Source organism: Geospiza fortis, unplaced genomic scaffold, assembly GCF_000277835.1.
Source record: "Geospiza fortis unplaced genomic scaffold, GeoFor_1.0 scaffold130, whole genome shotgun sequence".
Classification (NCBI taxonomy): domain Eukaryota; kingdom Metazoa; phylum Chordata; class Aves; order Passeriformes; family Thraupidae; genus Geospiza; species Geospiza fortis.
The window spans coordinates 5,687,375-5,710,886 of record NW_005054300.1 but is presented as its reverse complement, the minus strand read 5'-3'; the positions used below and the strand labels follow the sequence as shown (position 1 = coordinate 5,710,886).

The 23,512-nt window shown below is 44.6% G+C and overlaps 1 protein-coding gene across 1 annotated transcript in view; it reads left to right on the top strand.

The window, feature by feature from the left end:
- The window catches only part of ARMH3 (armadillo like helical domain containing 3), a 124,407-nt gene that overhangs the window by 98,388 nt on the left and 2,507 nt on the right, over window positions 1-23,512 (top strand). Inside the window, exons 25-26 of the mRNA XM_005416420.3 lie at window positions 17,381-17,497; window positions 23,375-23,492. Coding sequence (XP_005416477.1) covers window positions 17,381-17,497; window positions 23,375-23,467 — 210 coding nt within the window. The 3' untranslated portion in view covers window positions 23,468-23,492. The remainder of the gene's footprint in view (window positions 1-17,380; window positions 17,498-23,374; window positions 23,493-23,512) is intronic.

Sequence of the window (23,512 nt, the reverse complement as noted above, 5' to 3'; positions counted from 1 at the left end):
ACAAACCCTATCGAGGTTTCCCAAGTGTATTTTCCTCAGCAGCTGTAATTTGGCAGACTGCATTTGTTTTTGAGTTGGATGTAAAAACACACAGAAAATGCTGTCGAAATCATACTCTGTGGCTTCCTGACTACTCTGAAAATGCTGGGTTTGGGTCCTATGTGAAAGCTGTAGAAGTTCTTATGAGTGCTTCTGCTATTTGTGATGGCATGGACGAGCTTCTGTCTCTGAGACAGTGGCAGCTGCTTGCAGGGGCAGACAAGGCATCATTATAGCAATGAGATTTAGTGTCAGGGAGCTGACATGAGGTGGCTAGCTAACTCTTCTTGGGGTGCTTTGGCTTTAGGAAGGTCTGCAATACCTTTTTTCAGAGCAAACTGAGCTGCACTGGAGTCCCATGAGCATGTTTAAAACAATTGAAAGCTGGAAGTAACAGTATTGTGGGAATACTGTGGGAATCTGGGCACTGCTCTCACCTCCCCTCTGGCTGTATTTCTTCAGCATATTGTAAACCAAACTACTGCTCTTCCTGCAAGTAAGGCACCACTCTTTTCACTTAGGTAGTGCATTGTACTTTGCAGCCTTCTCCTGGTTCAGTGGCAAATAATGCTCCAAACCCAGGATGAATCAATCCATATGTGAATCTGAAAGTCCCACAGAGCCCTGAGATGTCTCTCATTCTGTCAGCAGTTCTCTTTCCAAGTGTTTAAAGGGAGAATGTTCTTAGCTGGCTGATTAATGACTGAGTCTCCTTTTCCAGTTCTCTTCTGCGCTAGAAATACATATACCCCTCCCCAAGCCTAGGCACCAGCCTCTGCTCAGCTCTGTTTTGGTGGTGGTTTGCTGGAGTCAGGCATCTGTCCAGCTTGCAGGAAACATTGGCTATCTCTGTCACCACAAAGTTTATCTGTCATTTTATAAACAGCTTACAGCACAGAACGTGGTTCTAGCTGGAGCTTTATGTGACTGTATCTGCAGGTGGTTTTCTCCCTTTCATTTCTTAAGAAAGGCAGCTGTGAACTGCAGTGTAGAGGTCTTAAGGCTGTTTTGTTTGCAGCCAGTGCTCTTTTTGTTGAGCATCTTGAAACACTAGAACAAGAACAATCCTTCCACTGATGAAAACAGAAATGTGGATTTGTGAGGGAGCTGAGGTAGGCATGCTGGAACTCAGACTTTGATTGTCTGCTTATATTTTTTGCATCCAGGCTGCTTTGCTGGAAATTTTCTACCCTGTCATTTATGCTCCTGAAAACTAGTGACTTGATGGAAGCATCTCACTACAGAGCATTAGTTCTCACCTCAGCTGTAAAGATGTGCTTTTCTATTTTAAGGGATGGACCTATTTAATTACAGTACCACCTACAAGTCACTTTATAGGCATAGAAAGAAAACTTAGGTCTGTTGCTGGGCTAAACTCCCCTTCTCAAAAGAATAAAAAGAAATCTGCTGTAATACTTCATCTCAGCCTCTTTGCAGATACCTGAGCGTGACACACTTTTTGCAGGGTAGGATATTAACATGATCTAAACCCTAATTTATCTGGTTGGTGACAGATTTCCACATCATGCAGATTTTGCTGAGCTTTCCACCCTCAGTAGTGCCCAGAGGGATAATATTCCTGGACTGCTTGAGTCCTAAAGTGCTTCTGTTGCTATTTAGTGTGTTGATGCATCAGAACTAGGAATAAGTGGTACTGGGGCTGGGCAGTTAATGTCATACCAAATGTTTTAGCATAGAGAAATTGGTCACTGACCACTCCTGTCCTAATTGCTCAGGAAGTTAGTTGTTAACGTGTGGTCTTGTTAGCTTTAGGCATAGCCTGGTCCCTCATTGTCACCCAGCAACCCTTCAGCTGAGTGAGGCATGATTTGAAGATGCAGGTAACTGTTCTGTTGTGAGATGAGGATTGAAGCTGCCATGTTTTTCATACATGAGCTCATAACTCAGCATGACTTCAGCTTAGGTATGTCATGGAGACCTTTTTCTGTGACAGGTTTGGAAAAGATCAGGTTAAGATGCTCGAAGGAAAATTGGCCAGTTGGCTCGACCCTGATCTTTATTTTAGGAAAGAATGATGCAAAAATCTGTGAAGTTAAATCTGGGGAATAAGTGGTTTTTATTTTTATGGAATAATCTGTAGAAACCTGGGGAATGGAGGGTGAAAATCACCTCCTACACTCTTGAGCCCCTTACTTTCCAGTACTTAACAGCGTTGTTATTGAAAAGGTTAATCCAGACTCTGGGCTGGTAACCCTCTGCAGTCACCTCACACAGTTGTACCTGGGTGTTTACAGACTGCTGCACATTCTTCTGCCCTGCCACTTATGGCTGAGTCAAGAACAGATGCTGGAGGAATAGCCACAAAACGTTTAAGACAGCTGTCCTCTGTCCCTTTCTCTTGGAAAAGGCAATGGGATCATTCTGATGCTCAGTGTCCCTCCCTGGCAGAGGCTCTGATGAGCCTGCTGGGGTAAGGGCGAGCGGCATTTCAGATCTCAGGCTTCTTGTGTTCTCTGTAGCTCCTACTGTATGTTCCCTTCTCTCTGGGTACTGAACTGTTGTTCTGGCACAGTGTTTGACTGGAGTTTTTTCCCTGCCCTTGTTTTTTCTGTGGGTGGCTGAGTGCTGTCACTGCTGACAGTGCAGGCAATTTGAGGATTCCTTTGCATGTGCCTTTCTGGCATTTTATGATTCGGTCTCTTTCAACATGTGATAACAGAATATAAAGTAGGTCACTTTATTTCTTTTTTGCTTTTCTCGGTTCTGCAGTTCTTGTGTTGTTGGAATTCTTTCTGGTATCAGTTTTGGAGACTTGTGACTGGGAGAGTTCAGTTGGTTCCTAAAGCCTTGGTAGTCATCTTAGGATTGGACCTTAACAGGACACTAGGGATATCTTTTTTTGTGGCCCTTATGTGCCTTGGGTAGCCTGTTAATTAGTGCCTTTCACATATTTTAGAGAGTTGAGAAGGAAAAATGATGGGACCTTTCCTAATGCACAGCCATCACTTGCTGCTATGCTGCATCTGGTGGCTGCTGCCAGCCCTGTCCTGCTGTCCTCTCTGAGTTGATTGTAGATGGCAGTTGTTGTCTAGAAGCAGTAAACAAAGTGAACAGCTCTACTTATTGCAGTTTGTGAAAATACACCAAATAAAAGCTCTAGGCACAGTCACAAGCTGGGCCTTAAAAAGGCATATGGAAGAAATTCAGTCTTTGCTGAGTCAGGCCAGTTCAGGTTCCAAGAAACCCCAGACTTTTAAAGTACCTGAATTTTTCAACCTGCAGACTTGCTTCTGTGTTTTATTTATAAAGTATAAGATGTAGAAGTGTTGAGGTTAAATGATAGCACTATTTCACTGAAACTCCCTTTAGCAAATGATGCTTAGAACTGTAAGATCAGAGTCTCTACAGGGTAATTAAAAATGTGACCCCCTTTAGCTTCTGCCACTGGCTTTCTTAGCAAGATAAGTGTGGTACCAATTTATTCTGTGTTAGCTGAGAGTGAGAATGGATCCCTCTGCTTTATCCTTAAAGGTGTGCACTATGTGATCAAATGCAGACAAACATTTTGTAGAGCTTCTTTGGATTGTGAGACTGCGTTGAAGACACAGAGAGACCTGGTCCAAAGCATCCACCCAGGCCTTCTAGTGGTGTTGAATTCCTGAGGGGACTGCTCAGCTGTTGTGTCTGGTTATTCAGGAAAAGCCAAGTAGAACTTGAACTTGTGCATTAGTGTAAGGTGCAGTTTCTTAAGAAATTTCCTAAGCAAGCATGAAATCCTCTTTACATATAGTCAAAAATTTGGATGTGAGAATAATATCAGGAGGGCAATGCAGCAGCATTTTGGGAAGAGCAGGGTTTGATTCCCATTTAAACAAAAATAGTTTTGCAAATAAAACTACCAACTGATGCAGTATAAATTAAAGGTTTTAAAATCTGGAGAAAAAGCTGCTGAGTTATTAATCCCTGAACTGAAGCCCTCAAGTCCTTTTAGTGAGTGACTTCAGCTTGTCGTCTAATCCCTTTGACTCATAGAAAACAGACCCAGAGTTGTTCTCTGTGGTGTAGGAAGAGGAAATTAAACCAGTGAACTAAATAAATAAATTGATTAATTGGCAACAATAAGGAGTTGTGTATGCACTGTGTCTAATTGCTTTCTTTATATTGTCTTCTTCAAACTTCTGGGAAGACACGGGTTTATGGGTTGCTCATGCAAAAATATGCTAAAAAACCCCACCTCACCAAGGCTTAGAACCTTCAGCCTCAAAGATCGTTTGTGGGTAATCTTAGGTTGCTTTGGACAGTCTCTAATGGGGACATTGCTCAGCCAAGTTGAATTTATGCAGTGGAAATTCAGGCTGAAATTAAATACACGTCAGGATCACAGAGTGAATCAAACCTCATTTCCTTGCTTACAGGTGATGTGGGCTGTGTGGACTTTGTTTCTCCTTCTCCTCCTCTTCTTCCTTCTCAGTAATTTTTATTCTACCAGATCAGATCTACCTTTTTCTCATAAGAAATATTGAGGAAGTGGCTTTCCTGAGCCTTATTCAAAAACCCATCAGAGCTAATAGTTTTCAAAATGTTTGATGTACAAGAGGCACTTGGGAGCATTAAATCCTCACACAGGGATTTTTAGGCTGTAGAACAATGGTGTCCTCCAAGCTCTGCAGAAATTACAGTGGAGATGATATTTCCATCACAAATCCTGCAGGTACTGATCCATGGAATATGGCAAAAGAGAAATATATAGAGAAAGCAGAAGCATTGGTGATCAGCTTCATATCCCCAGGACAGTGGCATTGTCTTTGCCTAAGTCTTCAGTATATCCCACCTCTATAGCCAGCAGATTCTGTTTGGAGCTGTGATAGCAAAGGGTGCATACTCTTGATTCAGAGGGCAGGCATTGTGGACAAGTAGTTCTCCAGCTTGCTGCTCAACTTGCTGATCAGCTCAATTTGAGGAGTCAACAGCTAAAGGTGCTTTGGAAAGGAAGCACAGGTTGTATTCTTTTGTTCTCCTCATCCTTTGGAGAGAGCAGGTGCCAGCACAAGTCACCTTTTCCTTGATTGTCAGTGGTGGGTGTACAGCCAACACTGTAATCTTATCTGGCCTGTCAGCAATAAACCTCACCTTTGTGTCATGTCCTTCCTGCCCATCCAGCATCTGAATGTCTGTGGAGCTAAAAGCTCGCTGTCATGGAGGTAAGATGCCTCTTTTCAGTCTTTCTCAGCTCCTCATTCTGAAGAGATTTGTCTCCTGGAGTGTTTGGGCTTGTTGCTGGGAGCATATGAATCGTGAGAGTGCCGGTGCTGAAGGGGTGGTAGGTCTGATATTTTAAGGACGTAAGTGGAAGAAATGTTTATGGGATAAACATTGTGTTCCAAGGCATACAAGGCTTTTTTGTTCTCCAAGTATGTTTTGATTGCAAGATGCCATTTAACCATGCCAGGACTCCTTCTTCAGAGGCATAACTATTATCTTAGGCTCTGGTAATATGAGGACAAAGGACTAGAAACAAATGAGTGTCAGCAACCTTTGGTGCCTCTGTGTTTATTCCAGAGATTGCACATGGATGTCTTTCTCTGAGAAGGACAGTAATAAGCAGTAGATTGATTTCTCAGAAACATCTGAGCTGTTTTCTGTGTGTGGTCCGTGCCCAAGTCTCCGCTCCCACTCAGCTTCACCTTGCTGGCTCTCTGCTGGCCAGCTTTCCAGCACATCCATTTCAGTCAAAAAGTGCCTCAGCCTACAGCATTCATCATCTCATCAGTCCTGCCCTTGCTAGTGATTATCTTGGATAGTAGCCCCTGCATTTCCATTTGTTCCAATAGCTGTTTAAATGTTCCTTTTAAATTAACTTAGCAGTCAAGTTTAAGTAGTTCTGGTTTTGCAGGCAGAAAACGTTTTCTGTGTTGGCTGTGGATGCTTCCAAGCATTAAGGGTCTCGTTCTGTTTCAGTTCTGGTCATTGCCCAGATGGAGTTTCAGAAGAATGACACATTACAACAGCACAAAAGGGAATAATTCAACAAATTAAAATGTTAACAAGCTTCACTCCTTCAGCATGTCAGAAATTATTTGGTTTCCTCATTTTTGCCCTCATCACAGACGTTGTCCGCTCCTTTTCCTCTGCTGTGCAGTGCAGATTAGTCTGAGATTCCAAAGTGTGGCTGGGGTTTGTGAGGAGTCACTTAGTTGGGATAGATTTTATTTGATCCCCTTGTCTTGGTAGGAATTCCATAACTGCTGTAATTCTTACAAACCTGACCTGCACAGCTGCATTCTCAGTATTTTAGTAATTTGTACTCCTCCTTTACCTTCTCAGTCCCTCCTGATGTCAGTCCTGCCTGGTCCCCAGCATCCTTGGTACTTGTGTTTAGAACAGAGAGATTTCTGACTTGCACAGCAGAATGTCTCATTTCTGCAGTGAATGCCCTTGAAGGAAGAACTCCAGATTCTGGATTGCAGGCTAGGTGACCTGCACTTAGATTGGCTTAAACCACTTTTGAGACTGCTGCCTCAGAGCAGACATTTTGCAACTGAAGTTTTCTTTTCACTACAGGATTTTCTGTAGGATAAGGATCATCCAGCAGCTTATAGCTGTCTGTTCCAACTCCAGATTTGTAAAAGCCTTAAGAGCTAGAACTTATATGTGGGTTGAGTCACACAAATTTCCCAGCACTGCCCACCTTTCCTTATTAGCTTGCTACCTTAGCATACTGCTACTACAGTCTTTCTAGCTATTTGTAGCTAACCAGTTGAGTACAGATCTTCTATTTCTTTTGGGCTCTATCTTTAGAAGGCATTTTTGCAGACTGAATTTGTAAGTCTCTCAGAATCATTAAATGTAGTTTTAAGTCTTTTAGATATTGTTATGCAGGAAAGGACTCCTGGAGTCATTGTGATAAGCCTGGGAATGTTGGCTCAAGACTCAACAGTAGTCATAAAGACAAACAGAGAATTAGAAATTATTAGAGAGAGCACAAAAATAAAGGAGAAAAACTGTTGTTTTCACTGTGTAAGTCTTTGAAAACATGTTTTAAATCTTGTGTATTGATTCCAGTGCCCTTAGTTCATCAAACATACCAAAGAACTGCAAAATAGTGCAGATAATCAAACAGCTGTTTGCGCAATGGGTTTCTTAACTATCCAGAGTTTTTGCTTGTATTCAAAAATTTTTATTTTCCCTGAGAACAGACTTCAGTTCATTTTCCACATGTAGTCAGTTAGGCAGGTGAGCTTAGTGTTTCTTCTTTCTTGGCTTCATTGCATCTCCTCAGGCCACTGAATGACTGCTTTTTATCACTTCCACTAATTGCTAAAATGTAAGCAGGAGCTAGGGAACTGATCTTCCTAATGTCTGCCCTTGCAAACGTACACCTTCCTTTTCCTGCCCTAGCTGGTTTTCTCTAGCATGTCCTATATTGATTTGACTTACTTTAAATACAAGCATCCACTTGGTTTGTGGCCAGTTTTTTGGCATGTTGGTATTTAGTTATCCTTTAATTAAATTTATTCATGCTGTGCAAACCACATTTAAAAAGATTTCTGGTCATTAAAAAAAGAAAAAAACCTAATCTAGCATCCACTTTTTCTCAGCAAGCATCAGACCTAGGACTGTACATTCATAAAGGCCATTGGCTTGCTAGTTGCTGTAAAAGATCAAAAAGAAAATCAAAATGCATGCCAAGCTCCCTAGCTTTTTGTAGTGTCTGTGTTCTCCTTTCACTTGTCTTGATCTTCAAGTCAGAGTCCTGGTGAGTTTTGATTTGATTTTATCTCTATGTTAGTCTGCAATCATTATATCCCAAAGAAGTCCATGGTGGCGGTGTGAGGGGCACAAGCTCTCTTGGATCCTCTGCTGATTTCTGTGAACCTGACCAGGGGTCATAGTTCCAGAAGCCTCATGTGACTGCAGGTGTTTGATTAGACCATGACCAGAATAAGGCTCCCCATTGTTTTTTCCTTGGGCACAATTAGGTTTTGGTTTCTTGGAGTTGGAGCAGTGCACTTACTTCTGTCTGGGTTTGATTGAACAGAAAGGGCTTTGTTGCATATCCTGCCTTAATCTATTCTCTAGACAGCCTTATTCCTGAGCTAACTGTCGTGTGGGCAAATTTGAATTTCTTTGCTGGAAATGAGTCTCCTCTGGTGTACAGCAGGTATCCTGTTGTCATTTCACTAAGGCAATCTCAGCTGAAAGCTGTGTATTTGAGTTCCAGCATTTGCCAGGATGCTTTCTGGCTACTGGTCCTAGAAGGATTTTATTTCAAACTTTTTCTTAAAATCTTCAGCTACCATTTTTAAGGTTCTGCTATGTGTCTTTGATTTCTGTAATAACTTTGTATGTCTTGGCTTCTCAGTTCAGCTGGAGCAGCAGTTCCCAACTTAAAAATCTTTTTATCTTGTTTTGGGCACCAAGGTTACTGGTCTTGCTTTGGTCAGTTAAATGGTGCTGAAGAGCTGCTGCTGACTATTTTTTTCCTCGATGTTCAGGAGGACAAGGTCTTCTGTAAATAGAGAATTGCACCAAAGGTTGCACACAAATCACAGCATTCATTTGCTGAATGCTGGTTAGCCACTTAGGCTGAACAGGTAACATGAATGATAACAGTGAGCATAAGGATGCTCTTGTCCTCTTGTGTGATGGTTTGGTGACATCAGTTGATTTACTGCTCTGTGAGAATGCAGCTGGCAGATAAAAAGCTTCTCCTGGAATAGCCCATCACTTTTCAGCACTTAAGTTAATTGTAAGCACAAAGGGGAAATAAAAAAATTAACGGTCCAGTCCATTGCTGTCTGCAGTGCATTTCGAGCCTTGGCAGAATTGCAAGTGCTCTTACGTACCTAGCAGTGAGAAATGTTTTCATAAATGCCACCAGCTGGAGATAAGGGTTCACAACTCCAAAATGGGCTGTAACTCCAAAATAGCAAATCTATCTATCTCAGGTTTTTATGCTCCTGCCATCATCCTGGCCTTTCTTAACGCTGCCTGCCTTTCTCAACAAAATTTCTAAAAACAGGCAAGCTTAGTGGGCCTCATTCGGTTTCTGGTGTATCTCCCCTTCCAGATCTAAATGTCTGCTCTGGAGGCTGCTTATTTTATTAACTGATAATTTTTAAGATAATTTGTTTTAGAATCTTTGACTTCTTTTTCTCTGCCTGGGTTTTGAAAGTGCCAGCATTACTCAGTATATGGAGGTTTGTTCCCTTGGCAGAAGCCCACTGAACCTGTTTTCCTTCCTTGAATGGCACAGAGTTGCCTCCTTTGTTTTCCCTGGAGACCCTGCCCTTACAGTCTGGGAAAGAGCACCCAGTGTCCCACGAAGAATGCCAGGTTCTTTGTGCCAAGTGGTATATGCAGATTAGTATAAACCCACTGACCATCTTTGAAACTGGGAAAGGTGGATTGGGCTTGAGAAAAAGCAGTGTGATGCTTTTTCACATGCAATTTTGCTCCATATGCTCCAAACCTGAATGGGTTGAGCAAAGTGCATTTAACATGTACAGACATGACTTCTTGAAATTACTCTGCAGCAGAACCATTCCTGGCATGGGCTTTCTGGTAAGGTGGGCAGGCTTCAGCAACCTGGCAGCTGGAGCTCAGAAGGTATTTATTGCAGCACAGCACTGCCTAGTCCCAGTGATGGCTGCAGGAATGTCCAGGGTTATCACCACATCAATCTGTTCTGCTTGTCTATACCTCTTACAAATGAAGTGCCCTGCCAGCTGTGCACATAGAGACCATGTGTCTCCTCGTTCCTTGCCTTTGTCCTTGGTTGCAGCCTTACTGCTTCTTAAAGTACCTGTTGATTGTTGGGAGTGCCTGTCCCGTGGGAGCTTGGAATGGGCACTGTTTGATACATTTACACTTGCTTCTTGATGGAGCTGGGTAACAGTTTTGGCTTTGAGATGTTTCTGAAAGCTGAGTGATTTCCAGATTGGTTGGATCAGTGTGTTTTTTACCACCATTAAATAAAGTTGAACACCTAAGGCTTCTAATGGATTGTGGGTTTAAAACATTTCTGAAGCAGATAACTCTTGTCCTAAAATAGGATGTCATTTCTGCTAGCAGAGTTCAGAGAACAACAGTAATTTTCTGAGTGAGCTTATAAATTATTTATCTTTAGAAGAGGCACCTGTGGGCAGAAGAAAAAGACTGTAACCAAACCCTCACGCTCCATGGATAGAAAGTGTTGCCTTTGTAGGCTTGTTCCTTTAAAGATCACAGATCCCTGTGAGATCATTGAACAAACATCTGAGCTACTATATATCATCTGAGCCTGACAGACTGCCTCTATGCTGAGGTGAGAAAAGGGGGTGTGAAATGTCCCTCCTTGATGCTGCTAACTAAAATAATAATAATGAGAATCTTTTAAGTACGATCAAAACCTTTTCCTTGCGTAGGGAAGTGATGAGGCCTGGATTTTGATACCACCCAAGTGCAGATGTATAAAAGCAGTCCTCAGGAAGGATTTGGGACACAGAAAGTTAGACTATGTTTGGCTGAGCACAGAGCAGTTCACTGAAAACAGCAGCACTACGAGAAGTGACTGGCAGGGACAAAGGACCAGCTAGTGGGCAGAGACAGTTCACTTCCAAACTCCAGGAAGCAGTGTCCTGGCTAATGCTCAGTGAGCTGAGCAGAGGGAGACTGACCCTTCTTAGTCTGTGCTTGCCAGAGTAAACCTGGTGGGAGCTGTGTGCAGGGGTCCCTGCACCAACCCTAGCAGCGGGAGCAGGGTGAGGCTCCTCCTCTCCCTATTTCCTGGCTCACTCACCTTTGCTGTGTGCTGCTCAACTCTGTCCATGTGCCCAGCTCCAGGCACTGAACAAGACTGTCATGATTTCCATCAGCTTTGGGCTCTCCACAGCAGGACTGGAGCTATGTGCTCATGTCTCTCTGTTACCCTGGAGCTCATGGGGAGCTGCACCCACCTCTGCAGGCTCTTCTTCTCCCCAGTGACCTCTTAGAGCCTCACTGCCCAGCAGTGTTGGTGCATCCCACCTCAGTGGCAATCCTGTTTCATACCTCAGAGGAGAAATTTGCCCTTTTTTTCTTTCACTTCATCTTTTGGTCTGGCTGAACTTTTTACTATTGGAAAAATATCCTTCTTCCAGCAATTTTTCCTGTACTCAGGGCAGAAAAGATGATGCCTTCTGCTCTGGGAATGACAGATGTGTGAGCTGGTGGGGGCTGACTTGCAGGCTCATGCTCTCAGCCCACAGCAGGAGAGGGCCATGGGTCCTTCAGTGCATGTAGTACAAGCTGCAGCTGCTGGATGCAGGAGATCTGGGACACCAGAGCAGGATTGGCAATGTGCTGTGAGTCTGACACACATGTGGCATGGTTACGCTTGAATCTGCAGCCCATGTCTTTGTCTTTCCCATCTGACCCACTCCACATCCTCTGGATCCACAGATATGTGCTGTACATGCAGCATGTCCTGGGAATCTGAGTTGTGAAACTATCACAGCACCATCCTCCTCCTCCTCTTCCTCTTAGCATTCACGAACATGGAAATAACAGTGATGGCTTGATCAGTGTGGGGGTGAGGAGCAGTGCTAAAGCATCAGCACTGCATTTAGCTCCAGGATAGCTGCAAAGGTAAGGCAGTGTTGGGTCAGACCAAAGCTCTGAGCTGCTGCTAGTCCTGGAGGGATGCTTTTCTGGAAGCCAGTGGCAGTGGCAGCTGCTTCCAGCGTGTTTGTGTAGCATTGGCAGCCTTCGTGGAGCCTCTCTCTGAACTTGGCTCCTGCAGACAGAGAAAGAGGAAAGGGAGAAGGAGATGAGTGCAGCTGGGGTTTAGGCAGAGTCTGTTGGGAAATGTGGCAGCTGTGTGTGTGTTTTTATTTAACTTCTAATTATTTAGTTATGTTCTTTCTCTGTGGTGCTTCTGGGGATTAATTTCAACAAAGACTCTAGCCTGCATCAGCAACTTTAAAGTTGCTCTGTGAGAAGTGTGATGGCACTTGGAAAAAAATTGTTTTCTATATTAATTAGAAGTTACTACTGTAAAATTGATGTCAATTATCCAGCACTTTATTATGGAGAGGCAATAGCCTCTTCGTAGTCCAGGTGTCAGCAGCCTTTTCATTACAATGAGAAATGTTGCAATTCAGTTGAATTCACGAAGAGAAACACTCGGGGACTTTAAGTTGTTGTAGAGATTAAGGAGGGAGAAAAAGGGGAAGATTTGTACTAAACCTGGAATAAACAAGCCCATTTGATGGCTGCAATGTAAAATGCACATCTCTACTGGCATAGGAAAACCCTAGAGTCTCTTCCTACAGCCTCCACCCTCTGAGCTGAGGGGACAGACTGCTGAGTTTGCTGGTGCTTTGTGCTTTGACCGGGTTTGGGAGGTGGGACTGCCAGAATTGCCTCTGGGTGTGGTACACAGGCAGTGACTCCACCACCTCTGCAGGGTGCACAGAGGGCATGTTTGGCTGCCCTGAGTCCTTCTGCCCTGTTGTGCAGCAGCGCTGATGAGAGGTTGGCATTACATGCCCCATAGCCTGGCTGCTCCATCCTCTGGCATGGAACAGATGGCACAGAGCCTCTGGCTATTCTGTCCTGTGGGGCCTTGCTAGTCCTGACCTGGAGACCCTCCCCCATCCTTGAGCAGCTGGGAGTTGGTAAAGGGGCAAGTGCATTTTAACCTGGGCATTGTTGGAGGTGTTTTACCTTTTGCCTGGTGTGAGATCATTCAGTCTGTGTCGTGGTAGTTAATGACTGTCTTATGGGCATGGAGAGGCTTTAGTGAGGTACTGGTGATGCTGACTGATTGCATTCTTGTGCTTTCCTGTGCTAATTAAAAAGACAGTGTAGAGACCTTGATTTGTTCTTGTTTCTGTTTTCCCTTTTTTTTTTCTGTCATTACCTGTGCATGCTCCCTGGAACCTACCCACCAGCAGGTCCTTTGCTGGGTGCTGTGAATTGCTGGTGCCCTCTAATTTTATGTTCCAGCAAGGCAGAGACTGCAGATGCAGATGATGAAAGATTCTGCAGGTTAAAAAGTTACTAAGCAATGAAGCAAATGATGTCTGCTAGATAGATGGGCCCTAGAGCTGCATGTTGCCCATTAGGTTTTACTGCTGGTGCAGATCCCTCTGTGGCATTGCTGCTAACAGTAGCAGCATTCTCCTGGGCACAGTGGGGATAGGAGACTGCTGAAATCCCTGTGTTTCCCCAGGACAGGATCTTCCAGGAGGACTGGTCTCTCCTGGGGGAGTGCAGTATGCTGGCTCTTGCTGAGGATCAGTCAGAGGGAACAGCTCTGGTGCAGTAAGGAAGAAGTCAGTGTGTAGTGACAGCAAAATGATGGTGTGTGTTGAATGCTGAAAATTTCAGGGCCAGGGCAACTGCTTCTGGGGGAAATGGTTTCAGAGCTCATGTGAGAGGAGGCCACTGACCCAACTGACCAAGATTGTCCATCCAGTTTGCAAGGCAGTGGTAGAAGGAGCTGGTGGATGGAGCAAAGTAAGGAGCCACAAACTGGGAAATAATCTTGTTCCTATGGGTGCAGTGACTGGCATGGCATGGGTGGGATGCTGCAGAGAGCTGAGCCCCACATCAGTCCCTCCTTTGGAAGCCAGCCCTCCTGCCATGTTCCTGAGGGTGTGCCTCTACTCACAAGCTGTTGGTGTGACTGGGGAAGGAGAGTTTTATGGGGCATGGGCAGTTGTAGCTGCAGGAGCAAACTGAAATCTGAATGCCAGGGAAAGCACTTGCTGTTCAGAGCAGCTCCTGAAAAGTTGGTTTGGGGACACACATGCAGGGACCTTAATCTCCAGCATTCCAGCATTTCTCTGGAACTTCTGGAAAGCAGTCAGAGAGTGAGTGGTGATAGGGGGTTAATTTGATGGCAAATTGTCTTTAAATTACAGTGGTGCAGCTCCACTGCGTTCTGGTTTGTTGCAGTGGAAAAAATGAGCGAATGTAGCCGCTGGGGCTGATACAGGTAACTGCAGGAAGGGAACTCAGCAGCCTTCCCTCCTCTTGTATTGACCCTGTCTGAGTTGCTTGCTTCTGTCATACTGCTTTTTAAAGACTCTGATCCCCCTAAGGTAACCTACAAAAAGACTTTTAGATTGTGACTCCATTAGGGTTTGTTTGTTGGTTTTTTTTTTTTTTTTGGTTTTTTGGGTTTTTTTCACTGTAAAGATCCAGTAAACTATTTTTTTTTAAAAGAAAAAAGCTTCCCCTGCATGTTTATCCTTGCAGTCTTAGGGGTGTCACATCAAATTCCTTGAAGATCATCTACAGTCCGATTTCATCTGTCCTTGCCTGACACTAAAACTGGTGTTTTTCCAGTTTCTCATGAGATTGTAAAAGTCTGAATGAGTATTTAAAATCTGTTTGGAAGAGCAGCTAAAAATCCTTTCCCTTCTCATACTTGACCATCTTGGAATTCATGTTTTCTAGAGACGAGACTTCCAAGAAGAATGAGTTGAACAAGACTTTGAAGGAGAAATGCTTTAATCTCAAAATTAAATTGCTCTAGTTCCTTTGTATCTGACAGAAAGGTGCAGATAAAGATCTTGTGTGTTTTAGGAAAAAGGCTGTTCTTCCTGCAGTAGTTTTCCTGAGCAAAAGTCAAAGCAATGTGGACGAAGGGCAAAGGATGCTAACATGCAGTCTTCTATTACAGAAAGGATGTGAGGTTTTTTGTCATCTGTGTAGGAAGTTGATGTCTTTAAACCTTCCTGTTAGGTATTCTTAATACCTTCTGCTGCTCTTTGACCTGTCCTCTGTCTAGCAGCTGCATCTTAAAGAGCAGGTGAAATCATCTCAAGGATGGCAGGTCCTAATCTCAGTAATAGTTTCTATCCATTACAAGGTATGAGGTTGAAATGATCAGTGAGTGGGTTTATCTCAGATCCCACGTAGCATTTTTTTCTCAGTAGCAGCAAGAAAGGGAAATTATCAGGCAGTGGGGAGAAGCTGTTTATTTTTAACTTACCCTTTCTTTTTAAGTTCTATTTCATAATTAAAGGAGATAAGGAGTAGAGGCCAATGAAATACATAGTGAAGGGATAAGCTGATCTCAAGCTCACTGCAGAGATTACAATAAGTAACAGAGTAGAGACTTTGGGGGCCTCTTTCCTTCCCTGTCCTCATCCTGAAGTATCAAACTGAGTTCTTAGCTGCCTTTCAAAGGTGATGCAAGTAGACAGATTTAAAGGGTTCTGGTTACAGAGCTCACTACTGCTCTCAGAGTTTACTTCTCTTCACCATGGTTTGAGGATGCCTCTCTTGACTACCTGAAGAGATCTCTACTCAGAGCTAGCAAGGAGGAATCCTGATTGTTCCTGAAGAAACACATGCATTGAGCAATCACAGCTGTGGGGCACTGTGCACACCTGTGTGTATGGGAATACAGGGAGACTGAAGGGAAGGTTCCTGGGGAGTCAGGTAGTCCTGAATGAAATGCCTTTGCTCTTGAATTACTGCTGGAGAAGCCTGTTCAACTTCTCACCTTTCAAGCCAGGCTTTTTCTCTGCAGCTTATTAATCTTGATCAATTTGGCTTCCTCTGATTGACAGGAGCAAGCTGCCAGATCCTTTATTGCTCAGAAGAAGGTGCATTATGCTATTACAGTGTCCCTAGTGGATAGTTATTCCTGTGCCCAGGTGGCTTTCTTTCATCATTGCTCTTGGCTCTGCAATACTTCTTGTAGCTTCTCTGCACACAGGAGCAAGAAGGGCAAGCTGAATTTGGAGATGGATGTCATTGCAGGGAATTCTTTCTGCCAGTGGAGCTGACAAACAAAACAGCATTAGGAAATGAGTGCTGGAGAGGAGGCTGTGAGCCTTTGCAACACTGACAAGCTGTTCTTAAATAACATTGCAGAATCAGAATCAATGCAGTTGGAAAAGGGCTCTGAGACCTTCAAGTCCAAATCCTTATTCTTATCCCTAGCTTGTGTCTGCAGTGCTGGAGGACAGTTGAGCTGCAGAGACTGCTGTGTGACCATCTCACCTGGGAACCACTTCTGGAACCCCTTTTTTGCCCCCAGTCCTCATTTGGATGATTCCCTCTAGCTTCTGCCATCTCAGGCCCTAGCATGAGTGTCTCTGTGCACCACTGCCACATGCAGAATTTGGGGGAAACAAGCTTTTGGAGGAACCCTAAGCAACTTTAGATTTCTTAGAATAAAAGATGTAAGGACAAGATTCAGTCCTGTAAAGGGGCAGTTGACAGTAGTGCTTACACAGTTGGGAGTACAAGAGGAGAAGTGCAAGGGCTTCTTCTTGTTCTGGTCACTGTTGTCTTCAATCCTCTGCAGTGCTCTTCTTAGGATCTGTTCTGAATTGTGATGCCTTGGAGCAGGGTCCTCTTCTTTTGCACTTTTTACCATGTGTCTTCCTGGCTGAAGCTTGTCATGAGCTGGGGTTACTGTAGTGCAAACCTCAGGTGTTCATATTCTGTTTAACTCTCAGAGCAAATGGCAACAGCCTAAGAATGAAGTTCCTGTGTTTAGGAGAATCATTTCAGGCATATGTTTGCCCAGGAGTTTGACCTCTGTGGTTCCTTGTAGGAAGATTGTTGTCACCAACCATCTCATAAGTGCTTTGAAGAATATGTTAGTCCATGCAATGCTTTAAAGCTGAAAATCATTGTGGGAGTCCCTCTTGGTGCTCCCTAGTTAGGAAAATGAATGGTTCAATAGAACAGAGATGTGTAACTATGAGTTTGTAAGTACAGCCCAATGCTGGGAGCAGAGTAGGGCAGTAATAAAAGCTGGAACTGCTTTGGTTGTAAAAACCAAAGATAGTAAAATATCTCCTGGGCAGAAAGACCTGGATTCATGTCTTCATGTCTTTCTAAAAGCAGAATCCATACCAAGGCTGGTCTTCTCTTAGTGCTTGTCAGAAGTTTGTTCCTATCAGGAGAGGCATACAGTGCTCTGAGCAGCTCTAGAAGCTGGTGGTTTAGCAGGCTGTGATGGTGATTCATGAGCCAGGAGGGAAGTGTGGTGACAAAACTAACGTTGGAAAGACTGTGGGGCTGGGCAAATCTGTGTTTGTATTGTGCTTCTGTGTTGCATCTGGGTGTACATGTGGTAATTAGCTGCTTAGTTTATTAATATGTCTAATTCTGATGACAGAAAGCTGCTGCTGTCATGGATATAGGTTTCATCTACCATTCTCATGAATGGAGAAATTCTGTAAATTTCAGGGCTGGTTCTTGGCATCAGGAAGCCTTTAGTGCCCACCTCTGTGTTGTTAATCATGGGACAAATGTGTGATGGCTGTTAAAGCCATCTCTGTTGTGAGAACAGGTGCCAGAGCTGTGATCTATCTCAGCCCTGCTCCTCCTGTGCTGAGGAGTCTGTGGTGCTGATTCCTGTGCTGTGTTTGGCTGTTCCTGGCAGGTTTTGGAGGTGGTGAGGTCCAACTATGACACGCTGACGCTGAAGCTGCAGGACGGGCTGGACCAGTACGAGCGCTACTCGGAGCAGCATAAGGAGGCTGCCTTCTTCAAAGAGCTGGTGAGCTGCCTTGCCTCTGAACAGTCAACAGCCCCCTTCAGAGCCTTTGTTATGGCCTGGGCAGTTGTATCTGGGGTGTAGCTGAGCAGTCCTGTTACTCCATTGGACTGCCCCCAAAGACAGGGCATGAGCAGGATCTGGACAGACACTGCATGTCTTAACAGATCTGAGAGCTTCCTGGAGCTCCCTGTGTGGCTGAAGAGGAACCTCCAGGCTGCTTAGGCCAGCACTGGTCAGATGGTTTCTGTCCCTTTTGCATGGGGATTTGCTCTGCTTTGCAGTGGTAAATTTGTATGGGGAGGAGCTGACTGAGCTGGCTGCTCCCACCTGGGGTTAATCATGCAGAGCAACTTGGCTTTTTTGCTGTTGTTAAGGGGACCATGAAGTTTGGGACTAGTGAAACACCTTCCTGCTCATTGCTTTCCTCTTTCACTCACAAAAAAAGGGTTTCCAAGCATAGAAAGTGAAGGCATTCCCTAGAAATGTCTCCATCTGCAAGAGGAGAAGACTGATGGTAGGAAGACCCACAAAAATTATAGAGCAAAGACAAAAATTAGTCTAAATAATTCAGGTTGGTAGTTATAATTCTTCAGCAAGCCAGCTTGCTTACCCTTCTCCAGAGAGCACTGATGGAACTTTTCTTGTCCACATGAGCAATTTTCATGTCCACTGCCACATGAGCATGGAGGCAGTGTTTTTGTAGTGACTAGTGTGTGAGGGAAGCCTCACTCTTGAATCATTACAGCTTCACCAAAAGGGAGGGATCTCTAACTTTGGCAGCCTTCTCCACCAGTCTGAGAACTGATTCTTTCTCCCAGCTCTATCCCTGCTGATTGATGAGTAATTGATGCCTGCCTACTGTATCACGAGTCTCCATGAGTTTGGGCATGTTGTTGTGCATCCTTCTGTCAGCTCTGCTCCAGAACAGGCACCTGAAATGGTTTTGTTTCCTTTTACAGAATGCTTTTAACTTTCTTGGGGTCATTCCAGCCCTGACATTGGGTGGTATATGGGCAAAACCATTTGCAATTGCTTCTATGCTATTTTTCTGTGTTCTTTTGTGCCTATTTTTGTCTCTCTGGACTGCTGTTTGACACAGCTTTCCTGGAATACAGAAAAGAAATTTGGCCATAGCCTTCCTGTGACACAGGCTTCTTCTATTACTGTACCCTAGAAATAAGACACGTTCCTGTTTCTGTTGTCATCTCTTCTGTCCCAAGGGCTCCCACCCTCAGCCAGCATCTCCTTCCCCTTGGCCACATGACTGCTCTGCTTCCTGCATGTCCCACTTTCCACTTGGCCTGGCAGAAGCTCAGGCCAATCATGCCAATTGATTAAAATTACATTCTCAGCCCTATGATCATCACAGCCACGAAACATTTCAGCTAAAATTATTTTCTTCCTAGACCAATTTCCTATTTTTTTTTCAAAATCCCAATTTTGTATCATTTAAGAATCTGTTTATCATAACCAGCCCGTCAACTCCCTTGTGAAAATTGCCCATCCGGGTACCCCTGGGACCCTCTCCTCAAGAGCATATAAAAGCCTGAATAATTACTGTATAAATGTGCTGATTTGACCCAGTTGTGAATCAGTTTAATCCACATCTCTAGATGCCCTGAGAATTGGGACCCTATTAAATGTTCTTTACTCACAGCTACAGAAAATCCCCTGCATTCCATTAAGCCGTTGCCTCAGCACAGCGGGAAATGAACCTGATACGTTGTGATTTGTCTTCAGCAAACCCACTTGGCCTCCCGGCCTCCTTGCCCTGCTTTTCTCCAGGTGCACAGTAACTGATGGCTTTATTAATTGTTCAAACAACTCATCAAAAAGGCCCTAATCTGCCCTGTCCTTCCCACAGTCCCTTCAAACCAGGTACTTGCTTTCTTTTTGTGAAGGTTTTGAGTTTTTACTTCAGCTTGTGTTGCCAGTCTGATGCTGGATAATACCCCCTACCCAGTGCTTTGGGTTTAACCTCGGAGGTTTGCAGGATTTCATGGAGGGGGCAGAGGGAAGTTGCTGCAAATCTCTTTGTGAGTTGTACCAAAGGATCAGGGCTGGTGGTGAACTACAAGTTTCTGAATTCACAGTGATCCCATCAGGTCTTCCTGGACAGGATCTATTTGCAAGTAATTCTTTCCAGATTCTGCCAGGTTTTCTTATCACTGTCTGCAAATGTTTGCATCAAAGCAAACCTTTCTTGGGTGGGGAATGACACAGAGGAGACATTTTCCTTTTCAGCTGCCTTTTTATCTCTCTTTGCTCCCATTAAGTAGGTGAGCAGAAGCTTCCCCAAGCCATTCTGGGGGCTCCTTTATGCTTAGAAATCTTGTTCTCACTCCTTTGACCTGCTTTGCTAATTCACTGCTTCTCTTCTCTTGCTTTGCCTCAGTGCTGCTCTTTCTTGCTAATCCCAAAGAAGAATCTGCTTTCTTCTCCCATTCCCTTTACAAAGAGGTTTTCAAAGGCTGCGATACTGCGGCCACATTGTGGTGGAAGGTGATGTGCAGATTGTTTTATCAGCTGGGTTTTTTGGCATGTTGTGCTGCCTTTGAGGGGCTGAAGGAATGAAGTTAAGAAGTTTTCTTATACTTTTTATTTCTTTTCCTTTGAAGCCTCAGGGATGTCATTGGAGGTCTGTGCTGCTTTGATAGAATGAATGGTTCTTGGATATGAGCTTTCAAACCCTCACACTGCAGCTGGAGGAAGGTGTGGAAAGAGATTTCAGCATCTTTCCAAAGCATTCACTGTCTCTGCAGTTAGATAGGTTTCATCAGTCTCAACATAGTCTGATTAGGGATTGATTTCGACTGGGGAAATTATCTTAATTTGACTTTTAATTAAGTGTAGTAGTCAGTGTAAATGTTCTTCCCATTGTACAAATAATTTAAGGGCTGCTTGTTGATTAGGAATAGGTTTAGTTGATGAGACTTGCTGTGAAATAGGAGTGTCGGTACAACCTTGCACACTTCCAGCTCTGATGACACAAAACTAAAATTTAATCATGTTTCCCCCCCCATGGTTAATGCCCTTGCTTCATCCATTCTTTCATTTACTCATTCTTCCACAGGTGATGTCAGTATTCTGTGCATTTTCCATTTTTTCAACATTTGTGGACTAATAGTAAGAAAACAATTTTAGAGCTCTTCTGTCCCTAATTCTCCAGGATACTCCATACAGAAGCAAGAGAGGACATGTGCTCTGCTTGTACTTCCTAGCAGAATTAATGTTAAAGCTCTGACCTTAATTTCTGCAGTTTTGGGGCCTTTGTGTAAGTCTGGAGGGATCTGGTAAATTCCAGGCTTGGGCTGCCCACTGCACCAAGAGCTAGGAGGAGTCCTGGGGTGTATCCTTATGGAGCAGCTTAGGTACACTATAGGAAGCTTCTGAAATTTATCCTTGTTACAGACTGACACCTCCCTATGTTACTGTCTGGTCTTCCAACTCCAAAAGGGAGATGAGCTCTGGCTCCCTGTGCTGAGCCCTGGTGCTGGAGATAACTTGATTTAACTTTAATTTGAGCTATTCCTGCCTTTAAAAGGGTTGGCTCAGGCTGCCTCATTTCTCACAGCAGAAGAAACGCTGGGCAGGGATTTGTGTAAATGTCACTCCTGTGTGTTACCATGCCCACTCTTCTCCCCAGTTTGTGTTAAGGCAGATCTACGTTCATCTAGACTGCTCTTGACCAAAGTTTGTGTCTAAAGCTTCTCTTGAAACCTGAAGCTGTCTTTAAATGAAACTGGCTCCACAGCAGCTTCAGGTGAGCTCTTCCACCACTTCACAGCCCATAGGTTTTAAAAGGATTTCCTCTTTTCCTGTGTAAATCTTCTTTGTCTAAATTAGGCTGTGTATTTCTTGCCCCATCCCTGGGGAGCCAGATAAATATTACTCACTGTTCTCTTTGTGACCTCATTTTACATAATGGAGTGTGTTTGCTCTATTCCTCCTTCTCTTTGCAAACTAATCAGGCTAATTAATTTCTTGTGCTCTACCCCATAGCTACAGTTTCTGCTAAGCCCTGTGTTCTCATTGTGCCACTCCAGCCTCACTTTCTGGGCTTGCAGAGACTCCTTCTTGGAGACCTTGATGTGTATACAAGCTGGGAATCTTCTACTGCTGGTGCCTGAGTCCTGGCAGCAGCTCCTGAGGCCAGGAGCTCATTACTGCTTGTACTTTGTGTTGCTGGGACCCACAGAAATGCTTTTAGTCAGAATAAGGATACTGGCTTACACTGCTTGTAGCATCTGCCCCTTTTCTTCAGGCACTCATATTCCCCAGAGCAGAGAACTCCCCACAGCTCATTGCTCGTGTTCTTTCCTTCTTGTTAGAACTGACTGCATCACTGGCACTGGAGCACTTGGTAGGACTGGGACCAAATCCTGGCAGTGGGACTCCTGTCTCCTGGCAGCAGGACAGACCTGTGCCAGCCAGTGCTCTGGAGACCCCTTGCAGTGGTGTTTAACACAGGGTACAACCGTGCTTATCTTGCAACACATGGTCCCAAACTATTTGAGGATGGAGTAGGTAAAAAGACACCTAAAGTAGAGAGTTGAAGGGGTGCTCCAAGGGAACAAAGATGCTTGGGGCCTCTGCCAAGCATCCTGATGAAGGGGAGTTTGTGGTTTCTGCAGATGACATAAAACTTATGCACTTTGTCTCCTAGGGTAGACATCTTTGCTGGCGTGCTCGGGTTGTTAGGGTTTATGCAATGGGGCTCACTGGGGTTCATTTCACACCTTTCCCTGTTAACCTTCCAAGTTTTGCTTTCCTTCCCTTTCTTACACATTCTGCCTTTTGAGTAGCTTTCTGCCCTTTCAGTGTGTTTTTCTCACTGGGTAGCAAGTGGGACCCTCAGCAGTGTGTATATGTATGCTCTTCCAGCCCCTGGTATTGGATTCCTCATTATGCATCTATATAATTCTTCCTCCAGTGCTTTTAGAAAGTACAAAACACTAACCAGGTCAGCAACAACCTTATTATCACAGGCTCCAAGTCTCTGGGAACTGTAATCCTGTTGTTTGGATGAGCTTGTGTCAGTTTTGCTTTCTGTCACTGCTGCACAGTCGCTGACACAGATGATGTTTGACTTTGTTTTCTCGTTGCCAAGTGCAGCTGAGACTGAGCCCAGTCTGGGGCCTGTGTATTTGGCCAAGAAGGCTGCTGGCACGAGGGGGAAGGGAAGCTGCTGTCAACAGGGCTGCCCAGCTCTTCTTTGTGCTCTGTGGGTGACCACAAGTCTGGGTGTCATTGAGGGATAAAGGTGTCTCTTCTTCAGAGACAGCCAGTGAGCCAGCTGCATGTGTACAGCACTCAGAATACACACAGCTGGCTCTGAACCCAGGGGTTTCTGCCAGCCTGGGTGATAATTTGTGTTTACAGCACAGTGGCATGGCCTCTGTCCTCTCCTTCAGTCTGTATCTTTGGCTCTGTGGGTTCTGGAGCAGGACAGAGGCCATGGCACTGCATTGATCTGGAAAATGCTCACTGGCACTCTGGTGGGCATTGATAAAATATGGTCTTTAGCTGCAGCCTGGGAGTGCTCACTTCCCCCTTCTCTTTGCCCCAGAACAGGAACCACATCATAGCTCATGCATCCACACAGAGCATCTTCTCCCATCCCAGTCCCATTGGGAATTTACTCTCCCTGCTGGGATGTCACTGTAGACATTCCTGTTTTTCCAAGGAACAGCTGAACCTCAGCATTTCCTTGCTAGGCTGGAGTCTCGGTGAGAGCTTGCTGCAGCAACTGCTGCGCAGCTGGAAACGCAAAACAGCTTCATGCTGAGTGTGGAGGTCAGCCGTGTCAAAACCACCAGGCTCATGAGGAGCCAGGACGAGTCCCGTGGCTAAAACATCTCGTTTTGTTCCTGTCAGGTTCGCTCCATCAGCATCAACGTGAGGAAGAACCTTGCTTTCAACACGCTGAGCCAGGAGCTGCTGCTGAAGGAATTCTCGACGATCTCCTGAAGCGGGGACGCTGCGGCAGCGCGGGCGGGGGCGCGGCGGCGCCGG